The sequence below is a fragment of the Telopea speciosissima genome, chromosome 7, assembly GCF_018873765.1.
Source record: "Telopea speciosissima isolate NSW1024214 ecotype Mountain lineage chromosome 7, Tspe_v1, whole genome shotgun sequence".
Taxonomy (NCBI): Eukaryota; Viridiplantae; Streptophyta; class Magnoliopsida; order Proteales; family Proteaceae; genus Telopea; species Telopea speciosissima.
Genome location: NC_057922.1, coordinates 57,744,283 through 57,769,749, shown reverse-complemented (window position 1 = coordinate 57,769,749; position 25,467 = coordinate 57,744,283). Strand labels below are relative to the sequence as shown.

Genomic DNA, 25,467 nt, shown 5'->3' with positions numbered 1-25,467 from the left:
CGACAGGGCATCATCTTTCATAACGGCGGGAGTGGTCATTTCGAAAGTCAGAAAAAGCTGCGACTCACTCTACAGACGCCCAAGTTGCTCTCTGTTTATACACTGAATCGTCGTCTGCCTATTTCAAATTTCGACTTCAATCGCGTTGAAGAAAAGCTTCGTCCGTTTGCTCTGTTTCTGTTGTTTAGGGTTTGAAGATACTGAAATACGATCATGGTGGATGATGCCGACCATGACTCTTTACCTGCCTCTGTTCAACAAGCACTCACAAAAATCTGTGAACAACGGTCAGTGTCTCCGCCGAGCGTCGGAGCGAAAAGACAGCTAGCTTCGATTGGAGAGGAGGCCTCCCTTGAGATCCTCCGCCAGATTAATAGCTCCAAGCAGCCGATTCGAACTCTCAGTGGTTTTATAGTTCACATGGTGAAAAATGCTCGTGGAGAAAACACATCCTCCCCTGTTTCCCGCCCAAGTCCTTCCGGAAGCGGAACTCCTTTTTCTGCGTTTTCTCCTGGTAAAAGCATATACTCTCCTCCTTCCCGCCCAAGTCCTTCCGGAAGCGGCACGTCTGCTTATACTCTTGGTAATTTTATTATCATGTATATTCTTTTTAACTTCTACATTTTGTTGAATGTTTACGTAATGAAGCGCCTTTTCTGAATCGAGTTTTTATCTCGACCTTAGTTTATCCCGAATTTCTGGAAGATTTTAGTTTTGAAACACTATCATGGTTTCTCTGTATTTGAATTTTTAATGTTAGTTTGGGCAGAATTGAGAAATATTATTCTTTCTGTGCCTGTTCATTGACGACTTTTAGCAGTTTTCTCAACATTTGCGTTTCACTACTATAGTTCTAAATACGTTAACAAAGAATTCCCCAATGGATTCTGTGATCCCTGCGTTTTACTGTTTCTAGTTGATTTCAGCTTTTATTCTCTTTTGATCGAGTGTTTTCTGTTGGATAAGGAGACACGAGATGTCAGACATCACGGGCTGTGTCGAGTCTGTGGGGACCAAGCACGTCAGCACGACTTCCCCGATCCTATTCAATGGCGTTGGCCGAACTTGAGTTCAAGAAGGCCTTCTTAATTTTAAGTTATGCTGGAAAGTAAGTTCAATGTTGACCCACCTTTCTATGTACAATTCACGGTGAAATTGATGAAATGTTAGGTTGTTTTCTCTCAGGGAGAAGCTGGAAACTGTGATCCAAGCTGAGGACATTCATAAATTGAAGAACTCCCCAAATGCTAGATTTGAGTCGGACGTTTGGCAAAGTATTGGTCGACGTTGTATCAAGGAGAAAGACAGGAGAAAGGTGCGTCTTAGGGTTCTAAACTCACTTTTTATCTGATTCTTGTCATCTCCTATTTGATGCAGCAAAATTACGAAGGCTCTACGGTAAGAATGTATGGGCCAAATAAAGGAAACTTCGTCATGATTATATTTGTGGCCATCCTTGCTGAAATATTTGATTGCTTGTAATTTTTTCGAGTTCTATTATTGGAAATGCACTTGCAGACTCAATTAATTACTTGAAGTCGTTACCATTCTTCTAAAACTGCTATATATTAAAATTATGTTTCTGATAAGGTTTTATGTATTATGGGCCTTTGAATGTCTTTGTAAATTGTAATTGCTGAATGGAACCTTGGCAACAAAGCCTCGTACTATGTGTATGGAAAGTGTCATCTTGGGTTGTGTACTTTACATTTAGGGTTTTTTGTATCATAGCTGTAACTTTAGAATCATAGCTGTAACTTTAGACATTTGGTAAATGCATGATGGTACACCATGGTAGCTTGAAGAGAGTGAGTTTATTAGCTGCACCTGAAGTCCTTGCAACTTTTACAGTCACTTACATCTAAGTTGTTCATTGACTATTCTCAACTTTTCTTGTGCAGAATTTTGATTTAGACCATGGAGGAGCATTCTTGTATCATTGTCTGGTTGATTCAAAAGGGAATTACAGCTTTAAGGTTTGAATTTCTTTCCCTCCATTTTGCATGTAGAGGTAGTAGTTTGTGCTTCTTTTCTCTATTCATCTTATCTTTGTGTTTGCCTACAAGCTTTGGTCTCAATGGTGCATCACTTTCAACAATTTGGTTCTGGGTGCCACCCTGTCTCTGCAGTATCATTATGTATAGCACAAATATCCTGAAGATTCGAAAATACAACTGTGTCTTTGCTTAACTATTGTTTGCCATAGCTACTATTGTTTTTTACGATTTTTTTTAATTCGTTTTTTTAAAAAAAAATTCTGGATTATGTTTCACTTGCAGTGGTTTGGTGCTTCAGTTCTTTTCGTTGTTGGTGACTGCTATGATGTTTTCATGTTTTTCTACTACTGTTATGGGCATTGCATATTGCTGAACTTGTTTAGAGCATAGTTGTCAAGGCATCGCTTAGGTGACCGCCTTGGCATCGGGGTGCCTTGACAACTAGTGTCACCTTGGTCGCCCAGGTGGGCATTTTGATCGGCTTGGTTGTCTTGTTGGCGTTACCTTGTGTCCAGGCCCCTCTCCAGTCCCTTGGTTTGCCTAGACATCGTGACAATTGTGGTTTAGAGTTTCTATTGACTTCTAGGTGGAGATGCCTTGATTGGTACATATGGATATGTGGAATGATGCTCCTACTCTGAAAGACAAACCTTTTCTTTCCTCTGCTCTCCTAACCCTTGGGCTTATTTACTTTTGGTAGGCTGCAAAGGCTGTTTCATGATTCAAGTACTGCAAAGTGAAGGTGGGATTTGGTTCAAGTCTGGGCACAGGCCACATGGTTTACCCGTGGCTCCTGCGGACCCCTTCTGTCTTGTAGACTGTTTACCAGCAACCTCAAAGCTTTATATGGACTTCATTTTAAAGATTTTTTCGTCCTCATTTTTAAGCTTAGAATGCCCATTTGACCCTTGGCGATGGTCATTGGCTGGTAGCCTCGCTGGTTGCCTGTGCATTGTGGCATGTATTCTAATCATTTGTGCATTTATATGTAATAGAATGTCATCTGAAGTCATATTTTCTAAACAAATTGCTAATCTGGTGTCTATATTGGCGCCTAGCCAACACTTATACAGAGTCTATCGGTTGGCATAGTAGGTGAATTGCCTAGAACCCTAGGCAACCTCCAGGTTATACCTTGATTCGTTTGTTAACATCTAGCACCATTTATCCGCCAGTCACCAAGTTGGCAAGCTATACCTCAGAAACACTGTGTGATACAAGTGCAAGTGGTGTTCCGTACTACCGTGGGATAAGTGGGGTAGTGTTGAGTTGATTAGATTAGTTGTTATTTCCTTTTTTCGGGTTTCCTTTTAGTTATTCATCTCTATCGTAAGACTCTTAGTAGGTTTCCTATTAGGAGTTGATGACTTAATATAATATAACTAAAGGGCTAGACCACGATAGAGAGCATTCAATTACTGCAGTGTTCTAGCTCACCCTCTCTCTCTTTGTTCTCTTTTCGTCTTTATTGATTCTGGTTTACTATATTTGATTTTGTAACATGTATCAGTCTATTAGAGTGATGAAGAAGGAAAAAAAAAATTCCATCAGATATTGTTTCTCCTCTCTTCCACTGCTGTCGTCTATTTTGTTAAGATGCGTATTCCTTGTAGATAAAATATAGAAAACAAGGATTTTTTTAATGACGCATGCTGATCTGTGCTCCCTGTGATGGACTTTGTTTCCACCCAGGTGATTTTTGATAGTTGTTTGTATCATCCCTATTCTCTTCTTTTCTCTTGGTTCATTTGAGGCCCTCTTTTGTCAGTGCTACATCTGGGGGGGAGATTGGAGTTATCATCTAATATTTGAAGATTATTATTATTATTAGTTTGTTTCATTTTCTCTAGTCATCAGCAACATTTTCTTACGTAGATGGTTACTTGTGGTTTTTCAGCAACAAGATTTTTTACGTGGTTCCCATTGTTTTAAGAGAAGAAAACAATGGGGAAATTCCCTATCAAACTCTCACCTATGGTGACTTCATAGGTCTTGTGCACAAAGAAGGATTAGCTTTGTGTACAGACATCAAACTCAGGAAATAAATTAGGAAAGAATATAAGTCCTACAAAAAAGAGTTAGGAGGATTCTGCGAACAATTTGGATTTGATCCTAAAACCATTTCCCAAAAGAAACATAAAAGCCATAGACATATTAGGAAGTCCAAAAATAGATATAGAAATCATAGAGACTCAGATCAAAAGTTAGAAACTAGATCCAGCCCTAAAAGATATAGGCCTTACAAGAAGCCCTTTCCCAAATCAAAACCAACACAAAATACCAAAACTGGATGTTATAACTGTGGTAAACCAGGACACATAGCCAAATACTGCAGATTAGCAAAAAAGATCAATTCACTTATAATGCCTGATGATACAAAAATCCAACTCTTAGCTGACTTAGAAGAAGATAGCTCCAAGAGTGAAATAGAACCCCAAGAAGATAAAATAAACCAGATTGAGTCAAATAGTGATAGTGATGAACAAGTTTCTCCTTGTAACTATAGTCAAGGAGTTTTCTGTAAAAATTGTGATGATTCCGCATCATCAAAGTCTATCAACATGATAAAGTCAAGTTCAGGAATAAGAAACTTTAATAAACCAGAAGAATTCCTCAACTTCGTTGATCAAATCAAGGATAAGCATACCAAGACTCTATACCTCCAACACGCCCAAGAACTCTTACAACAAGTATCCTCAGCAAAACCTCAAACTAAGGCAGTCCCTTATAACATAAAAAACATTTATAAAAAGTTTGAAAAAACCCCTGCTCCTTCTCAAAATCCAGACCATGATAGAATTACCAACTTAGAAGCCACTACCAACGATTTAAAAACAGAAATAAAAAACATAAAAGCAGATATAGCAAGCCTGAAAAAGTCCAAACAGGTTGTAGAAATAGAAGAAAAATAGAAATCAAAAACATAAAAGCAGATATAGCAAGCCTGAAAAAATCCAAACAGGTTGTAGAAATAGAAGAAGAAGACAGTACACAACCTTTACTAAATAATAATGAAGACTTCATTGATATTGTTAACAAGGTCAAATGCCAACAGTGGTATGTCAATATAACTATTGTCATATCTTCCTCCCACAAGATCAATACTATAGTCCTAGTTGATTCAGGAGCACAGACAAACTGCATACAAGAAGGGTTAATCCCAACCCAGTATTTTGAAAAAACAACCCAACAGTTAACAGGAGCAAATGGATCAAGATTAAAAGTCAACTACAAACTTTCAGATGTTCACATCTGCAACCAAGGTGTCTGCCTCAAACAAATGTTCATATTAGTAAATGATTGAAACACAGAAGTCATTCTAGGACAACCTTTCTTAGAACTTATAAAACCCTTCACTGTGTCAAACCAAGGAATCACAACCACTATCTTAGGCAAACAAGTTCATTTTGAATTCTTTGAACAAGCTAAGACAAAAGAAATAGATCTGCTCAAAACTGTTGCTATATCAGAGCAATCAACTATAAGCCTAATCCATAATAAACAAAAGCACCTCCAATATTTGAAACAAGAAGTCACTCACAAGGCTATTGAACAAAGACTCCAAGATAAAACCATTCAAAAATAAATTTCTAATATCAAAACCCAAATCCAAAAGGAACTTTGTTCAGAGTTTCCTGATGCTTTTTGGCATAGGCGTAGGCATCCCTATGAATCAAGTTTCTCAGACAAAAACATCCCTACCAAAGCTGGGTCTATTCAGATGACTCAAGAATTACAAGAAATATGCAAAAAAGAAATTCAAGATCTTCTCGACAAAAAATTAATAAGTAAAAGCAAGTCACTTTGGAGCTGTGCTGCTTTTTACGTTAACAAGAATGCTGAAATAGAAAGTGGAACACCCAGATTAGTCATCAACTACAAACCACTAAATGAAGCTTTACAATGGATTAGATATCCTATACCAAATAAAAAAGAGTTACTTCAAAGACTTTACCAAGCTACCATTTTTTCAAAATTCGATCTCAAATCTAGATATTGGCAAATCCAAGTTCACAAGGAAGATCGCTACAAAACGGCTTTCACCACACCATTTGGTCATTACGAATGGAATGTAATGCCTTTTGGATTAAAAAATATTCCCAGTGAATTTCAAAATATTATGAATGACATCCTAAATCTTTTCAGCCAATTCATAATAGTTTATATTGATGATGTTCTAGTTTTCTCCAAGTCTATTAAACAACATTTCAAACACCTTAGGAGTTTCTTCCACATCATGAAAACTAGTGGATTAGTCCTCTCCCAGAAGAAAATAGAGTTATTCCAAATCAAAGTTAGATTTCTAGGGCATTACATCTACCAAAATCAAGTTATTCCCATAGAAAGATCTATGGCTTTTGCTGACATATTTCCTGATCAAATTTTAGACAAAAAACAACTGCAAAGGTTTCTAGGAAGCCTAAATTATGTCAGAGATTTTATTCCTCAAATCAGCCAGTTATGTAAAGATCTTTTTTCTAGGCTCAAGAAGAAGCCAGCCCCTGGACTTCTAGTCACACCACAACAGTCTGGGATATCAAGAAACTTGTCAAAGAAATCCCTTGCTTAAATCTTGCAGATCCAGCATTCTTTAAAATTATTGAAACTGATGCCTTAGAATTAGGTTACGGAGGCATTCTTAAACAAGTCCAAGATAACAAAGAACTATTAGTACAGTTCACTTCAGGAATTTGGAACCCTGCCCAACAAAACTATAGTACCATTAAAAAAGAGATTTTATTAGTAATCCTTTGTATTAAAAAATTCTAAAGTGATTTATTAAACAAAAAATTTTTAGTAAGAGTGGATTGCAATGCTGCAAAACAAGTTTTAAAAAATGATGTTCAAAACATAGCATCAAAACAAATTTTCGCAAGATGGCAAACCCTTTTATCAAGTTTTGATTTTGACATAACTTATATTAAAGGAGAAATGAATTCAATTCCTGATTTCCTGACCCGTGAATTCTTGCAGGGTCCCAAAACCATATCAGTAATAATGGCTCCCAAGGAGCCTCCCAAACCAAAACCTAGCATTAAATCAAAAGATTCCTATGCCAAGTCTGCTCCTTCAAGCCAATTAGTCAAAGTTTCTCCTTCCAAAACAGTTGTTGCAAGTGTCCCTTTCACCCAAGTGGTGGCTAGCCAGTCGACCCAAATGGTCCCAAATATAAGATCCTCTCAACTACTTACCAAGCCCAGTTCTTCCACAACAGTTTCCAAACTAGTTCTTTCCCAGAACTTTCCCAAGAGCCAGTATGTTCTTAAACAAGCTTATCAAGACCTTTTTGCCCTTGATGATCAGTTCACCAAAGGCTGCAAAACTCCTGTAGAAATAGCTCAAAGGGTTTTTTATAAAGATTGGAATTTTTATTCCCCAAATAGTTCAAAAAATCAAGAGTTCTATGAATTCATCCTTGTCGATACGGATTCCATCCGTATTAAGCAAAATTTTGACAAGAGTGATCCAAATCTTGTGACCTATACTTCAGTAACCATCCTTCAAATGCTCAGCTCAAAAGATTGGGGCACACATCCCCTCACTATTAAGAGATTCTCTCAAGTCTTTCAGCCGCAAGAGTACTACTATTTTGATTACATGGATGCCTGGCACCATGCTTTCCTTTATCAGAATAGTAAAAATCAACACTCGTGGTTTTTCTGTTTTGACTACAAGTTCTCAAGTCAAATCCCAAACTGGTTCCCCCAATGGTGGACCGCTTATGGGCCAATTCAAGATATCCTACCAGATCAAGTGTTTGATGCCTTCAACATCTACTGCCTACACATTGAGCAAATCCCCGAACAGTCAGATCTAATGAGATTCTTCATCCATTGCGGCCTGACTTGGATTATGTATTGGGAGTATGCAATCGAACGGACTGAAAGCCCAGACTGCTCCATCCCAATTCTCATAAGGAATTTCAAAGTCAAGTGGTGGGATAAATGTGACCGCAGCAGATGCAATCCTGAGGCCCTAATTCAATTAATCACAAAAGTGACCTCTCAAATAGCTCCCTCAGAAAAATCAGACAAATCTAGCAACAGTAGACGCCTTAAATTAAAGGCTAAACAAGCAGAAATCAAGGCCTAGCTTGTGGCCCTTGATACTGAAGAAGGAGAAGGCTCGGACCCCAGTGTCGGATCCATAGACCCCCATCTCCATGAAGGCCAGTTTGCTCAAGACCCTGATGATGGGCTGGATTTCATCAGCCAACAGTTCTCCTCGTCATCAGCAAGATCCATCAGGCGTTCTTTGGGCCAAACATCTTGAAAATTGGGCCATAAGCCCATGGGTTAGTTTCCAAACCCTGATGCTGGAAAATCGTCAGCCATGACGACACCAAAAAGAATGGCACAGCAGTTGACTCGTGGCTGTATCTAAATATGTGTCCCAGCTACTGTCTCTGGTCCTAGATAGTCAAGCCACCACTGGGCCCATTCCAATACAGTGACCAGTCTAAACCAAATCAATGAGGAAAACAGTGTTTTTACACGTGGAATGCCTCGGTGCGGTTTTTTAAGCTTCTTTTCAAAAGATTCCAAGTTCTACCGACAATGTAGTGAATAGTAAAAAGTCAATTTTATTGTAGCACTACCGTCCAAATCTACTTTTGGTGCCTTGGTCTCGAAAGTCAAAAGATTCCAATTTTTCTTCAAGTGTGTAGGCTCCATTGGCCTCCAAAGCCCAAAGTTGCCGACAAGCCCATGTGCTCTCTGTCCACCACCCAAGTCCAAGATTCCTTCTGGATAAGTTTCACTTTCGGTGGAAAAGAGAGGCGTCCTCTATTAAAAGGCCACTTCATCTCAGAGGAAGGGGAGGAGAATTTTGGAGAGAAAAACACAAGTACGCAGCACCTCTGTGACCCAACTCTTCAAGTTCTCTTGCATCAAAGGCTCTAACAGAGATCCCTTTAAAATATCTTAAGTAAATGATATTAGGCATAAATAAGTGTGTTTGTCCTGTGTCTGTCCTGGTTTCTAGCATAAGTGTCTGTTCTGCTTTCCCACTAACTAAAACTCCTATTTGGACTTTGTTTTTGCAAAATTTGATAGTGCCATTGCGTTTAAATGGCCTAAAATTGGTTGAATACCAAGTTTCAGACCCAAACTAGGTCTAAAACCCACCGAGATGAGGCTTCGAGTCGAGAAAAAAAAAATGCACCAACTCGGCGAGATCTTGACTCGACTCGGTTTTTCAAGGGTCTGAGTTGGCACTGAGACCCGAGTTTTCGAACCTTGCCTCATGCTGTTATCAGTGGTTTGCAGAAACCTATGCTGCACCTTTATCAGTGGTTCATGGCAACATATGCAACACTTTTGTTTGTGGTTCACAGCCTATGCTGCACTTTTATCAGTGGTTTCGTAGCAACTTATGTTACACTTTTCAGTGGTTTACAACGTCCTAATTTGCATTTTTATCAGTCTTCTTTGTGAAGATTACTACTCGCCTTCTTTGAGAAGGATTTTATAATGTTACTATTGCTGATATGATATTTTGGTGTGCGGCTAATATTCTCTACCGCTTATTTTGTTTGTTGCTGTCTAGATTTATTTGTTATGAAGTTTTTTCTCTACTGTTGCTGTTGATGATTGGTGTGTTTGAGTTGGTATTGCTACCAGAATGAAGTTCTCTCTGTGCTCATTGGCATCTACCATTGCTATATATGTTCAAGACTAGTTCTGTTTTTTTGTTGTTCCAAGCTGGAGCCTTTTGAGATATATATATATATATATATATATATATATATATATATATATATATATATATATTAACTCCAGCTTGAGGGGGGAGTATTTAAGTGGTGTACCATGGGATAAGTAGGGTAGTGTTGAGTTGATGAGATTAGTTGTTATTTTCTTTTAATTATTCGTCTTTATGACTCAATATAATGTAAGGGGCTAGACCAGTAGACCACGGTAGAGGACATTCAATTCCGATCGTGTTCTAGCTCAACCCCCCTCTCTCTCTCTGTATGTTCTCTTCTTTTTCTTTATAGATTTTGATATTGTAACAATAAGAAATTTACTTTTTGTGGGTTTTACCAGGGGTTAGACTTGGCCTCATACACACAATACACAAGCATGCAGACAGGCAAACACATACACACACCCACAAACATGCACATAGACAGGAATACCGACGAGACAATTCAGAGTGGTTTCTTGTTATTTGTCTGGCATGACTTCTAGCATAAAATCCCTTTGTCAACATGTGTTTGACATGGACATACACCTGGTTGACCCGACCATGAGGAAGGATGGGAAGAAAGAAGAAATTGGGAGGAAATAAAGAGGAAGTTGAAGATGGAAGGATAAAGAGTTAAAGCCTCGTCGGATGGTGGGGTACCCATAGCTATTGCCTCTTGTAGAGAAAAAGTAAAGAAACAGCCTTGATACAACATGTAAATTTTTAAACACTGCAACTTGAGCTTGAGAGCCATTGTTTGCTTGGACCTCTTGTTCATACTTCAAACCAAATCAACAATAAAGATGCTCTAAATGTGACCCTACAGGCTGCACATAATAACAATGGGAAATTCTCCCCGGGGATCTATGTAAGTTTTCATTACTTCTCTTCCACTTATGCTCTATAATTTGAATTTTATATATATTATTGAAGGATGACCCACAGGTCATATATATATTGTTGAAGGATGACCCATCAACCTGTGACCCGGACCTAAATATATTAAAGTGTCCGGGTTCATTTTGCACATGTTGCACATATGATTTGGTTAGGATTTTTATTTCCTTTATTGTAATGATCTCTAATTATAAATAAAGTGGTGGCCTCTGTGTTCTTGACAAACCAATCTATTCTCTCCTATTCTCTCTTCTCAACTTGGTATTTGAGCGAATCTACTTTTTTCTTTTTGTTTTTTTTTTTACAAAAAGGTACTCACCACCACCGCAGCCACCGAGGCTTCGGCCTCTTGGTTCAACATGGTTGACTGAACATGTGATCATGCATGTCACACCATGCTGACCATCTCTGACCACTGACCACCATCCACCACCATCAACCACTGCCTGCCGCCACTGCTACCATGGTGTTTTCTGTTGCTGCCACCCATGCGGCCTATGTCGCCCACATCTAGAGCCCTCTTGTTGCGCCACTCTTGTGAATTAGAATATATAAGCACATCATCAATGTATACTATAATAAATTGAGAATATGGGTTAAAAATTTGATTCATAATATTCTGAAATTCAGAAGGGGCATTTTTTAGTCCAAATGGCATGACATTCCATTCATATTGTCCGAAGGGGACGACAAAAGCAGTCTTATATTTATCTTCTTCTGCAATTTGAATATGCCAATATCCAGATTTCATATCAAATTTTGAGAAGATAGGGGTTGCATGCAATCTATTAAGAAGATTCCTTTTATTTGGGAGAGGATACCAAATCCATTTTAAGACTTTATTTAGTGGTTTATAATTGATAACCAATAGCGGCGCTCCTCATTCTATTTCAACATTATTCTCTACATAAAAGGCAGTGCAACTCCGAGGGGATTTGTGAGGTCTTATTAGACTCCTTTTTAATAAGTTAGTGATTTCGTTTTGGCAAATTTCACGTTGGCTAGTTGGCATGTAACCTGCGTGAGCCTTCAAGTTAGGCTTACATGTTGGTATAGGACATATCATTATAGGAGAATATTCGAAATCAAGTATCTAGTAGAAAGACTGGTTTAACTAGGCGAGGTGGGGTTCTAAAGCCTTCCCATTCTCATAACTTGACCACTTACCTGGACTCTCTATCATATGGAATCAGGTAGCCCTTTCATTTACTTTGGATAGGGCTAACACTCATTGGGTCCTCGGCCCAAATCCTATGTGACAACTCCTTTTATTTTTCGGCGGCGACTCCTTTTATTTTTATATATATGTGGCGTGATTCCAAATCCCCATTTTAATAATGAATCTCAACAATAAATCAACCCTTTGTCTCAAAGGGATCCCGAAAATCGATTCAGACTGCGGTACCCACAAGACGACTATTGTACGACTGACTATGATGTATAGGGCAGAATGTTTGGCAGTTAAGAAGTGTCTTATTGGAAAGCTATGTGTAGCTGTGATCAGGATGTTAAGATGGATATGTAGAAAAACTAGGAAGGATAAAGTAAGGAATGAACGCATTAGAGCTGACGTGGGAGTTGCCCCGATCAGTGATAAGCTCTGAGAGAGTCAGTTAAGATGGTATGGTCATGTTCAACAAAGGCCTAGGGATGTCGCAGTAATGAGTGATATGATTTCGATTGAAGGAGCTAAATGAGCTAGGATAGGCCTAAAATGACCATTGGAGAAGCTGTGAGGAAGGACATGCATAGTCTAGGTCTCGTGCGAAGTATGACCTCGAATAGAGCTTATTGGAGAGCAAGGATCCATGTAGCAGACCCTGTTTAGTTGAGATTCTCCTAACTTGTTGGCTGTGCCTCTCTCCTCTTACTTTCATTTTCCTTCTTGCATCTGTCATTCTCCACTTCTCATTTCATTTCCCATCACTCTTTTTACCTCTGTTTTCCCTTACTTTGTTTTGTTTGGATTCATGTAGCCGACCTAATGTAAGGTTAAATCATGAATGATGTAACCCCTGGCAGGATCTTGATCTCAATCAATAAACTTCAGATTAAGGGAACAAATCAACAATTAAAACAGAAGCTAGAAGAGAAGATGGAGGGATAGAAGGGTAATGGGGATAGAGGGCTTTCTCAGCTGTGGGCCTCTCACTCTCAACTCTCTCAGTTGATCTCTCAGCCTTTCTCCGGACAATGGTTTGCAAAAGCAAGCTTCATTTGTTTCATTCATTCTATTCTCCCAAAAAATTACAATAAGGGCATAGTGAGGGCTTAGCCAAGAAAATAGTAGTAGATACTTGCTGAGAAGCTGCTTAGAAGCTGTTGATGAGAAGCTGTTTACAAGCTGTTGCTGAGAAGCTGCTGATGAGAAGCTGTTTACAGGCTGTTGCTGAGAAGCTGCTGATGAGAAATTGAGAAGTTGCTTAGAAGCTGGTAGAAGCTGATAAGGGAATGGCTTGATGAAGACAAATTGACTGGTCCAATACTGTCCCGAAGTTAGGGACTGGTTACGCTCGAGCTGACTGGTCTTGGCTGGACTGGTTCGATTGTTTGTCAGCCAATGCATGGGGCTAGGATCTACATCACGACCCCATTAAGTTGGGACAAGGCTGAGTTTTTTTTGTTGTTGTTGTTGTAGTGTATGGTTTGTGTTTTTTGTTTTACCTGTTGAATGTTGGAGAGATCCATTTTTCTGTTCTAACTCTCTTTTTATGAATGAAGCCATTTCTTTGGTCAAATGGTAAACCCTTTGTGATTGTTCAGGGCCCATATTATGATAAACGGAGAACTCATCTTCAGAAGGTCTTAGGTGATGATAATGTACTGCTGGTCAAGTTTTCTGAAGAGGAAGGAAACAGAAATGTTTCAACTATCAGTTCTTGCACGTCCATTTACAAAAAAATTGCAGAAGAAGGAATTTTTGTTGGTCTGCGCCACTACCGTTTCTTTGGTGGGTATTTTTTTTAAATTGCTTTTAGTGGCAAGTCAGGTTTGAATGGTTAGTTCCAGCTTATCCTTTTGTTCTTTTCATGAGTTTCAACAAATAATTTCAGAACAACCATCAATGTCAGCCAGGGTTTATTATTCTACATTCAGCTTATGCATATTCAAGCTTTTGTCCACATTTAAAAGTTTTCTTTATCTATATAGCTGTAGCAGTTTTTGTACTTTTTTTTTTTGACATTACCTGTGTTTGAAGTTTGAAGATAATGTTAAACATTTTGTCCTCTATATACCTGTTCTGAATTTTCCTGATCTCTAGGTCAATAAGAATTTGCACGATTACTTCTTGAATTATGTGAAGGGATTGTTGTTCATTGTAGATTTTTCTTGTATCTCTTAAAACGTCTGCAAAGGTGTGAAGCAATTTTATTAAAATGCCTGTGTAAGTGATGGGGGCCAAGATGCCGGAAACCAAACTTTGGTCTAGAACTCCCAGGTCCCCTTCCTTCTACAAAGCTGTGAAGCAATTTTATTTATGCCTGGGTAAGTGCAAGTGAGGGGCATAGGTGCCTGAAACCAAATTTTGGCCTAGAGCTCCCACTTGCCCACTTCCCAAGTCCTTTCCTTAGACCATTTGCTCTCCCTCTGCAAAGATTGGTCTTTTTTTCATTAGGTTTGTCCAAAATTATATCTCTACTGACCAAATCAAATTATTGATTCTTGGAATGTTCATTGCATAACCCTAGTCACTTATTACCACCTCTCAAAATTTGAAAAATAAAAGAACGAGGATTCTCAACTCTCTTAATGGAAATATTATCTTTAATGCCATAACAGTTCTTTATAATTGTTTTAACAAAGAGGATGGTCATTGTGGGACATTGGGACTATAAATTTTAATCTGGTGGTCCAGGCCACTTCTTTCTTCTTTTGCCTATTTAGGTCTCCGCTCAACTGGTAAAGCACTTATTTTATTTGAATATATCTCCTCGTAACATATGACTTTTCCTCGTATAAATAATGCTGATTGTGGGAAGAAATTTATCCATTACAAGAGCTTATTACATTATAAGTAATTGTCAAGAACCAGCAACAAATTTGGTTCAGGAAGAAGCCTGTTTCAAAATCAATGGAGGTTGGGAAGAATTTGTAAGTTGTGGGTTTATGGAGTGAGGAACGAATTTGATCTCGATGATTGGGGGATGGGTGGCTACGACATTATAAAAAATTGACGTGGGGGATGTGAGAAAATAATTTTCTTGCCATCTTTTCTTTTGTTGTATTTAATATTGTTCCTTGGGTGGGTGGGAAGGGGTTGGTCATTTTGTGATATGTAAAGTTCTATATGTTTAAGGGTGGTTTTTTTGGTTGGGGGGGGGGTTGTTCCTTCGTTTCTGCAATTGGAAACTGCATTTGGTTTCTCATTTCTTCTTTGTTTCTTGTTGCCTGTGTTGTGTGGTCCAATTTTTTCCTTAGTAGATGCAATACGTGACTGTATTTGGTTTTTCAATTCGTTTTTTGCCCCTGTTTTGTGGTATGTAAAGTTCTATATGTTTAAAGGTGTTTTTTTTTTTTGGGGGGGGGGTTGTTCCTTCATTTCTGCAATTCGAAACTGCATTTGGTTTCTCATTTCTTCTTTGTTTCTTGTTGCCGCTGTTTTGAATGGTCCATTTTCTTCCTTAGTAGATGCAATATGTGACTGTATTTGGTTTTTCAATTCTTCTTTGTGTCTCTTTCGCCCTGTTTTGTGGTGTTCCATTTTCTTCTTCTATGTTATCCTCTTATCTGCTATGGGAAAAATTAATTTTCACAAATGGTTGATGAAAGCAAAGACCGAAAGATGCCATGTGGCAGGTAACGGTAGAAATGAGTAGGTCCATGTTATAGACTATCCTGCTCCCATCTCATTCGTTAAGTTTTGGCCTAGTAAAAGTATGTTCTAGAGATTAAGCAATCAAATTATGAAAATGCAACTAACCTGTAGTAATTTGCGACAATATCAAATTTATATAATCAGTACTAACAGCAGTAAGAAGAAGGAGAGGAGAAGATGAGAGGGAAGAAGAGAGAAAGAAGACAGAAGGAAGACTTAACCAGTGATAGATTCAGTGTGTGTTCTATCACTTGCTTTTATTCTTTCTTTATTTATAATATTGAATTACAGCAAGAAATAGAAGTACAGTCTAATAAGGAAACCTAGTCTAACAAGGAAACAAGAAAAAGACCAAAAAGCAAAATTAACGAAACACTCTTGTCGTGATAGGGACACCCCCCGTATCGTGACTAGACTCCTAACTCCTCAACCGCCAACAAAAATGGGTCCAATAGGGGTCCATGACTCCTATAGGATCATTATTTAATACTCCCCCTTAAGCTAGAGCATACAAATCTCCAATGCCCAGCTTGGAACAACAGTTCCAGTAAGCAAGGTCAAAAAGGGACTTGGTAAACATATCAGCTAACTGGTCTGCAGATGAAATGAATGGAGTAACAATCAGCTTCTTCATAATAGTATCCTTCACAAAGTGACGGTCAATCTCAATATGTTTGGTCCTTTCATGAAACACTGGGTTATTGGCAATATAGATAGCGGCTTGACTATCACAAAACATCTTCATAGGTTGAGTAATAGGAAAACCCAACTCTAGAAGTAGAGACTTCGACCACATTAACTCAGCTGCAGTACGAGCCATAGCTTTATACTCAGTCTCAGCATTGGATCTAGCAAAGATTACCATCAATAAATGAACAATAACTTGTGGTAGACCTCGTATCATACTAAAAGATCAACATTCTGATGTTGACAATAAATGAGCTCCTTTATTAGATAAATAACCTTCCTAACTAACCTCTCGTACCGCGGTGTTATAAAATATTCACCATTATTTGTTCCAAACTTCTGATGTGGATCCACAAGAGTATCAACTGTTAGAGTTTCTATGTAATAAGGGTACTTTGGGCATGGGTTATTATCTGGTTAGTTTCCTTGTATTGTGCCTTTATGTTCTTTTATTTTTTATTTTTACCTTTTACCTCCCTAGGGAGATGGATGTAATTTCTCTAATCTTAAGTTAGTAAATCAATATAGGCAAGGGAGATCACTTCTCCACCTCCACAGTTTGCACTCATTCTTTCTTTCCTCTCTCTCTCTCTCTCACCAACGTCTCTCTTCCTCTTTCTTTCTTCGTGTCTTCTCTCTTACCTTTGATCCTTGTTTCCAAGTTCAACTGGTTTAGGGGCAAGCATACCACTTTCACACAAAATATTAAACATATTTCCGTTGTGATGGACTAATCCCCTTCCTGCTCTGTAGTTCAGAGCCAGAGTTGGAGAATAATAATGCCTTGAAATTATTCTAATCCCACGGTTCTCAATACTCCCCCTCAAGTTGGTGCAAATATATCAAACATGCCCAACTTGGAGACTAGTGGGTGGAACACCTTACAATGTAAGCCCTTAGTGAAGACATCAGCTAATTATTTATGTCAGTTTCTACATGTTTTGTCATGTCATGCTGGACAAGGTCGTGGGCAATACTGATGGCAGCCTTGTTGTCACAGTAGAATCGCATAGGATCTTCAGGGACAATTCCCAAATCACACAATAATCCCATGAGCCACGAGTTCACAAATCCCTTATGCCATAGCACGAAATTCAGCTTCTGCACTGTAGTGGGAGACGATTGATTGTTTTTTGCTACGTCATGCGACAATATTTTCTCCAAGAAAAGAACAATAACCAGAAGTGGATCATCTATCATCAATGGATCCGGCCTAATCGGCATCTGTTAATATATTCAGTTTCGAGTTCCATTGTTAGAGAAGAGAATTTCCTTTCTAGGGGCAGATTTTAATATCACAATATACCCTGCAATGCATCAAGATATGTCTTGGGATCATGGAGAAATGTATTGACGATGCGAACAACATAGGCAATATTGGGTCTGGTATGAGACTGGTAGATCAGCTGTCCAACAGGTCTTTGGTATTGCTCTCCATAGTTCTAAAACTCATCTCGACTCAGTGAGATCTCAGCTCTCGTCTCGGTTTTCTGAGAAACCGAGACAAGATGGCATACAATACATAAAAGTGCAATATCTCATCTTGGATCTCGAGTCGAGATCTCGGGTTGACCCATGGAAATGACCCTTCTACTATGTATTTACTTACCTAACTCGACAGAACTCGACATATCTCAGCGAGATCTCGAGAGGACCCATGGAAATGACCCATCTACTATCTATTTACTTACCTAACTTGACAGAACTCTTATTTGGTTGTTGTGGAGCACTATATGCAACATTACTGCAACACTATGTCATGGGAAGACTATGTGACACTAGCGGAGACCGAATATTTGATTCAAAGTCATTTTATGTGATGATAGTTGTAACACTGTTAAATAGTTTGATGTATCACTTTAATATTTCTAATTCTTATTTAAGTTCTTTGGCTATTAATTGAATGTTTTGCTTGCTTTCTATTACTAAATTATGTGTAGAGTAGGGTATTTTAGTACGTCATCGCCTACCAAACTATGGTCCGAATTGAAACTCAGATTTGGACTTTGTTTTTGCAAAATCTGGTAGTGTCATTGTGTTTAAATGGTCTAAAATAGGTTGAATACCAAGTTTCAGACCCAAACTAGGTTTAAACCCATCGAGTTGATGCTTGGAGTAGAAGAAAAAAAAAATGCACCAACTCGGCGAGATCTCGACTCGACTCAGTTTTTCCAAGGGTCGAGTTGATACCGAGATCCAAGTTTTAGTACCTTGTTGCTCTCTGTCAATCGGGTCACCCATATCACTACATTGTTGATTAACCTCAATAGAAGAATCTGCAGTCTTACACCTTAACATGCCTGTTTATGGAACCTCAATAGAAGAATCTGCAGTCTTACACCCTAACATGCCTGTTTATGGAAGGAGGTCTAAGACATATTTCCGTTGGGAGATGAAAATGCCCTTGTCTGACCGTGCAACTTCAATCCCGAGAAAGTACCAAAGAGATCCCAAATTTTAAGTGTCAAACTCTGTCACAAGTAGGGATCTTAGATGGGAAATTTCATCATTACTAGTCCCAGTGATTATGATACCATCGACATACACGATGAGGGCTGTGATCTGGTTTCCACTTCTTTTCATAAACAAGGTGTGATCAGCCTGACTCTGCCTATATCCAAACTTTTGCATAGCTTTCAGGGAACGGCCAAACCAAGACTTAGGAGATTGCTTGAGACAATATAGAGATTTCTTCATCTTGCAAACATGGTCAAAAGCAGAGGGAAAAGAAAATCCATAAGGTGGGTCTATAGAAACTTCTTCAAGATCCCCATTTTAGGAATTCATTTTTGACATCTAATTGTTGGAGATTCCAACCCAAATTTGCAGCACAAGATAGTAATGCCCTCACCGAATTCATCTTTACTATAGGGGCAAAGGTTTCTTGGTAGTCGATCCCATAGGTTTGGGTGAAGCACTTTGCAACCAGATGTGCCTTGTATCTCTCAACAGTACCATATGTCCTTTGCTTGATTGTGAACACCCGTTTACATCCAACCAATTTTTTTCCCTCAGGACAAGGCACAAGATCCCAGGTACCATTTTTGTCAAACGCTTGCATTTCCTCTACCATGCTAATCTTCCACTTCGGATCTTTAATGACTTCTTTCCAATCTTCTGGGATAGACACAGAAGACAAAGAAGAAACAAAGGCCTATGGGAGGGTGATAAAGATTCATGCGAGACAAAATGGGAAATGGGATGTTGTGTAGGAACGCATAATCTGCTGGAGGCATCACAATGGGCAATGGTGAGTTTTTCATGGTACTTTGTTTCTTAGATCTACTCCGAGTGTAGATTCTCATTTCCAAAGGAGTAGGAACAGTCTCATCCGTATTGCTGTTACTATCAATTGTAGACTCCCCCGACCAGAAATTTCCCAAACTGGCTCCAGAAAATTATTGTCAACAACAATAGGGGAAGCGGGTCTTGTCACCAACTCTTCCTCAAGACTCTGCCCTGAAGAGGTGTCGTGAAATATGGTTAAGATCCATGGTGACGACAAGGAGGGTGATAACATTTGTAACCCTTTTGAGAGGCTGAATAACCAAGGAAAGTGTACCGAAGAGCATGAAGATCCAACTTGGATCAAGAAGGAGAGGAATTATGTGCAAAAAAAACATACCCAAATATTTTGGGGGGTGAGGAAAGGGAAGAGGCAACGGTAGGGTGCAGAAGGAACGAGAGGGGTGTTAAAGTTAAGAACACCAGAGGGAACCCTATTTATAAGATAGGCAGCAATAAGAACAGCATTTCCCCAATAGGTTTTGGGAAGACTAGTGGGGAACATTAAAGCATGGATCACATCTAGGAGATGATGATTCTTCCTTTCAGGGATGCCATTTTGTTCTGGTGTCCTAACATAGGAAGTCTGGGAGAGTATGCCATGGGAGGAGTGATATTCTTGATAAACATGATCGACATATTCCGTACCATTATCATTGCGAAACACTCTAATTGTGGTATTAAATTGTGTACGAAGCATGATATGAAAAGATTGAAAACAAGAAAAAGCATCAGATTTGTGATGGAGAAGATAAACCCATGGGAGGCGTGTGCAATTATCAATAAAAGTAATGAACCAACGAAAACCATTGCGATCAACAGTCCTATAGGGGCCCCATATATCAGAATGAATAATTGAAAAAGCAACATCACTTTTACTATTACTAATAGGGTACGAGTTTCTGATGTCTTTGGCAAATTCACACACATCACAATTTAATTGTTTTAAACCACAAATTCTAACTAACTCAAGAAACATTGAATGTAAAATATGAAATGAAGGGTGTCCTAAACGATGCCAGTGACGAAGCTTTGTCAAAGCACTATCAGAATGGAGGGTTTGAGCAGAAGATGGTACTGAGACAGCTGGTGGAGAATCCAAATAATAAAGACCACCATGGACCCGACCATACCCAATTGTTGTGTCCGTCACCAGAACTTGAAACAAGCAATGGGTAGAAAAGTAGTGAATAGAACAACTTAATGCACTGGTTAAACAAAATATAGATAAAAGATGGCATACGATTTCGGGGCATGCAAAACTAAGGGAAGAAAAAGTTGGGAGCTACAAGAAATGAAACTTTTACTCGAGATGGATGACAGAGACCCATGGGCAACATGTACCTTATCCTAGTCAGAGCAAGGAGAATAGATACGGAAAACTGTTGAGTCACTAGTCACATGGTTAGTAGCGCCAGAGTTAATTTACCAGAAAGGGTTCGTAGAAGAAACATGAAAATTAGTTGATGGGCAAGGTTCAAAACAGCGGAGGGAGAAGGACTAGTAGTCAATCGCATCACCATTTTTTGGATAGCGGCCATTTGATCTGCAGAAAAAGGTGCCGTGGTAGGAGTAGGACTGATTTCGGATTCTTCAGAGAGATGAGTCTGGGATCGAGTATTGTCTGGTTTAGGGTTGCGTCCACCCTTGGGGTGCCCATGGAGCTTCCAACAAGTTTCCCGTGTATGACGGGGCCGACCATAATAATCACATTTCACAAGGTAACATGCAGGAGCCTTCGAGGAATCCATGGGAAGAGATGCTGGTGGCATGGTGAGCAGAGTACACCTGACCGTAATAGTAGAGGCATTAGAACTGTTCAGCGATGTTCGTCAGACTTAACCAGGTTGTAAGCCTGAAGGAGAGTAGGGGATGTCTCACGCCCTAATATTTGCACTCGAACTTGGTCATACTCTGGGTTAAGTCCAGTCAGAAAATCATACATATGTCCCATCTCCCTCTCCTTTTGGAAAGTACCAGCATCCTCAGGGTGAATAATGGGAACAGGATGATAGAAGTCCAATTGCTGCCAAAGTGTAGCCAGAGCATTGTGATATGCAGTGAGAGGTAGCTCTTTTTGAGAAGTATTGCGAACCTGTCGATGAATCTTATAAATTTGAGTATAATTTCTTGCCAGTGAAAAGGTCTAGCGGATTGCACCTCATAGGTCCTTAACAGAGTTAAAGAGGACGAAATTGGGACTAACAGAAGGGTCCATGGAATTAATCAGGAAGGACATTACCAAAGATTCGTTAGAGGACCTTGTAGCAGGCTAGCAGCTGTAGCAGGATTTGTAGGCTTGGGAGTATCTCTTGTAATAAGCTCAGCATAGTTATGTCCTCGAAGAGTGAGAATACAGGCACGAGACCATGTGAGATAATTCCGGCCATTTAACTTGATAGGGCCAGGTTGGAGAGTGTTAGAATGCCTAGTGGAGGTGCTTGAACGTTGAAAAGGTAGAATTGGAGTAGTACCCGTGGAGGTGACACTGGTGTTCTCTTGAATCATGGTATCGACAAGGTAGGAAGATTACCCTTCAAATCGAAAAAGTAGTGAGGAGGGAATGAGTCGCGGCTAGATGAGCACGACGACTGGTGAGTTGCGGTAATGACGACACTAAGCAGAGAGAGGGCTGGCGGAGTCAAGCATGTCGACGGACGGGTTGCAACGACAATGCTGGTGTCTGGAGGAGCCAGTGGTGGAGATGCACCGACCTTAGGGTGGGTTGTGGTGGTGACGATGCCGGGCTAAGAAAGCCAGCGGATGAAGAGCAGGGTGGCCTAGTGTCTTGGGGGCAACACCGATAGATAGGGCCGACAGAGAAAAGGGCACGACGATCTAGGTTGTAGCAGCAACATCGACAGAGAGAGAGAGGGCCAGTGGAGACATGGCGCGACGACCTGTGGGTCGCCGCGGCAACATTCGTGGAGAGGATTGGTGGTGGAGGCGCGACGAGTTGTGGGTCGCGGTGGACAACGACATGTCGATAGGTTGTCGCGACTTCACAGGCAAAGAGGGTTGGCAAAGTGGAGCGACACAACGACGTTGGTCGTAGCATGACGACGTAGGTCGCGACAGACTGAAGTGTGACGGCGAGAGGCTACAGTAGCTGGTGGCAAAGTTCAAGAACTCGCTGAGATCTCGGCAAATACCTTGGTTTTTTCAAAAACCCGAGACAAGATTGAAGGCGAAATGGAAAGTTACATTGCCTCGGCCGAGATCTTGAGATCATGCTGAAATCTCAATGGTATCGGTCATCTCGGTGGGAAACCTTGGTATACAGATACTTATGCTAGAATGCTGAACAGGCATTGATGTAAGAATCCAGGACATGCACTTATTTATTTCTAATACCATTTAAAACAAGGCTTTCCAACAAATCCAAGATTTCTTAAATCTGATTTATATTAAAGGAGTTATTTACCGATCAAACTTAATCTGGTGTGCGCAAATGCTGTCAAAATTGCTCTGAATGAAGATATTTTTCTTTTGGGCATAAAAACAAATGAATAGTTTACTGCACTTTTAGTTTTTAGCAATGTTTTACTATATTAAGATTTATAGAATCTTTAGATTTGAGAAATAATAAATTAGGTAAGCGTATCTCTTGGTTTCCCACTAATTGAAACTCTTATTTGGACTTTGATTTTTCAAAATCTGTTAGTGTCATTGTGTGTAAATGGGCCAAAATAGACTGTATGCCAACATTCATGACTAAACTAGGTCTAAAACCTACCAAAACCAACCGTCGAGTTCAAAAAAAAAAAGAAGCCCTAACTCGCCGAGAACTCGGCCCAACTCGATTTTTGGCCAGGACGAAACCTGTACAGAAACCGAGTACTTAAACCAAGGTGGGCGGACAAAGCGGTGGAATGCGTAGTGATCAAGGTGTGGTATAATGTAGAATTCTAGAATGCATGGTGCGGTGATCTTCTACCATGATAGACGAGGAGGCTATGAACTCCATCGAAAGGCGGAAGCAGTGATGGAGAACAATATGAAAACCGAGGAGGATTTCATAGGGTTTTGGGCACAGATACCAAGTTCAGAGCCAGAGTTTGGAGAATTATATGACTTGACATTAATGACACAGGTCCACTTTATTTATAATGAGAATTATAACCTAAGGGAAAACTATTTAAATATGGAAAAATAATAAAACAAATAAAACCCTAAAGTAAAGAGAAATTATTCCAAATGGGTTCTCAACATTCTTCAATACCAAGGAGATTGCTGAGGAAACCCATACAGAAACCGAGTGAGCAGAATAAATTGTGAGAAACCACAGTTAGAAACAATCGAGCCGAAATTAACTCTTCAAAACGTACTGTCAACACTTATTTTGATTGTACTTTTTTTTATGCTCACCGGAAAGTCACGATGTAGCATGCTTCTATCCTCACCTATTTCTCCTCCGGCGGCCTCAGTTGCTGGCAACTCCCCTACCTTCGGTAATCCCTCTGCACCATCATCTCCTCTTCCGTCGACTGCCGTTCCCTTGTCTCCTACATCTTCACCCTTTGCTCTCTGTCCTCTTCCGCAATGGAGTTCTGTTTTCCATCCAGCTACTAGAGAAGGGTTCTCCCTTCGTTTCATCGCCCCATCTCTTGAGGGCGACTATAGATTTGTCCATTGCCCCCCTGGTCTGCTCGATGATGAAGCAAATCTTTGGAGAAATTATTTGGTTGGCCATTTCCTTGGCTCCCGACCTCCTTTCCATACTGTAGAGTCCTCTCTCACCAAACAATGAAGACCTCTTGGAAACCTTGAAACTTTCCTTCTGGATAATGGCCTCTTTATCTTCAAATTCTCCGACTAATCCGACAAAAGCCGTGCCCTTGAAGGAGGTCCCTGGCAAGTTGGGAAGAGACCTATTTTCCTTCGCCAATGGCAGCGTCATCTCTAACTGAATCAGGTAGATTTCTCCACCATCCCTTTGTGGATTTCCCTTCCTGAGTTGCCGCCCCATTTCTGGTGTTCGGAAGGTCTTAGTTTGGTGGGATCGGTTGAGGGTACTCCTCTCTTCTCTGATGTTCGAACTTTGAGGATGGATCGGCTGGCTTTTGTTTGTATGTGTGTTGAGGTTTCTGCAAAATCTTCCCTTCCTTCTCTCATCAAAATTATGGAAGGAGATGACTTCTCTTTTGAGCAAGAAGTCCACTATGACTGGAAGCCTCTCAACTACCTCCACTGCAAAACCTTTGGCCATCCTTCTACCGTTTGTTCGCCAAAGACAGGCTTGAACTCTTGTGAAGCTCCTTTTGAAGTTGTCGTTTCTCGGCAGAATCTAAGCCATGATGTTTGTTAATGTGCTTTGGGTACTGTTGGCGTGAACAGTATCATGAACAGTATTGTACACTATTCACATGAACAGTACCGTACATTGTTCACGTGAACAGTAACTAGAGATGAGCGTTGTTAGTCAAGGGCAGTTTGGGAATTTCTCTTGTGTGTTAGCTCTACCCTATTATTAATAATATTGGTGAAGAGGGGAAAACAATTTCATTCGATGGTTTTCCCCAAAGGATTACAGCCACTTCCCTTCTTCTTGATCTTCTTCTTCTCCATCGTCTCTATTAAATCTGGTTTTATTTAAAATGTTAATGCAGTCGCAACCCCTGAGGATACTTCGCTGGTTGTCGCCTCCTTTCGAATGTCCCTTGAAGCTACTGTTGTGTGTGAAGATAACCCCACCAGGATGTGTCGTAGAGCCCCCATGGTGAACAGGACTGGCTCATCTCGTCTTCCGGCTTCCTCTGATCATGTTATCCTAGCAGTGGCCGGAGAAGAAGCCGCCATCGTCCCCGCTGCAAGAGCCCTCATCCTCTGGTTATCCACGTTGTCTTCATCCCCCTGGGCCGTTAGTTCCCCTGCAAGTACCGCTGGTCCGAACAGATTTGCGATTTTGCAGTCTTAATCCCTCTATGATGTTGAAACTTGCCCTTTCTCCAAGGAGCTGACTTCTACCCCTGCTAAGCCTAAACACTTGTCCCCTTTGATCCCTTGTCTGCTGTCCATGTGGTGGCGTCTCCTAGCTCTCTCCCCTCTAATGTTGGAACTCTTCCTTCCTCAAATCACAGGCCAAAGGGTTTTGTC

The 25,467-nt window shown here is 40.0% G+C and overlaps 1 protein-coding gene across 1 annotated transcript in view; it reads left to right on the top strand.

Moving 5' to 3' along the window:
• Positions 1-213: 213 nt before the first annotated feature.
• The window catches only part of LOC122668728 (probable RNA-dependent RNA polymerase 3), a 36,382-nt gene continuing 11,128 nt past the window's right edge, over positions 214-25,467 (top strand). The window contains exons 1-5 of the mRNA XM_043865264.1: positions 214-583; positions 967-1,108; positions 1,186-1,315; positions 1,902-1,976; positions 13,347-13,533. Coding sequence (XP_043721199.1) covers positions 214-583; positions 967-1,108; positions 1,186-1,315; positions 1,902-1,976; positions 13,347-13,533 — 904 coding nt within the window. The remainder of the gene's footprint in view (positions 584-966; positions 1,109-1,185; positions 1,316-1,901; positions 1,977-13,346; positions 13,534-25,467) is intronic.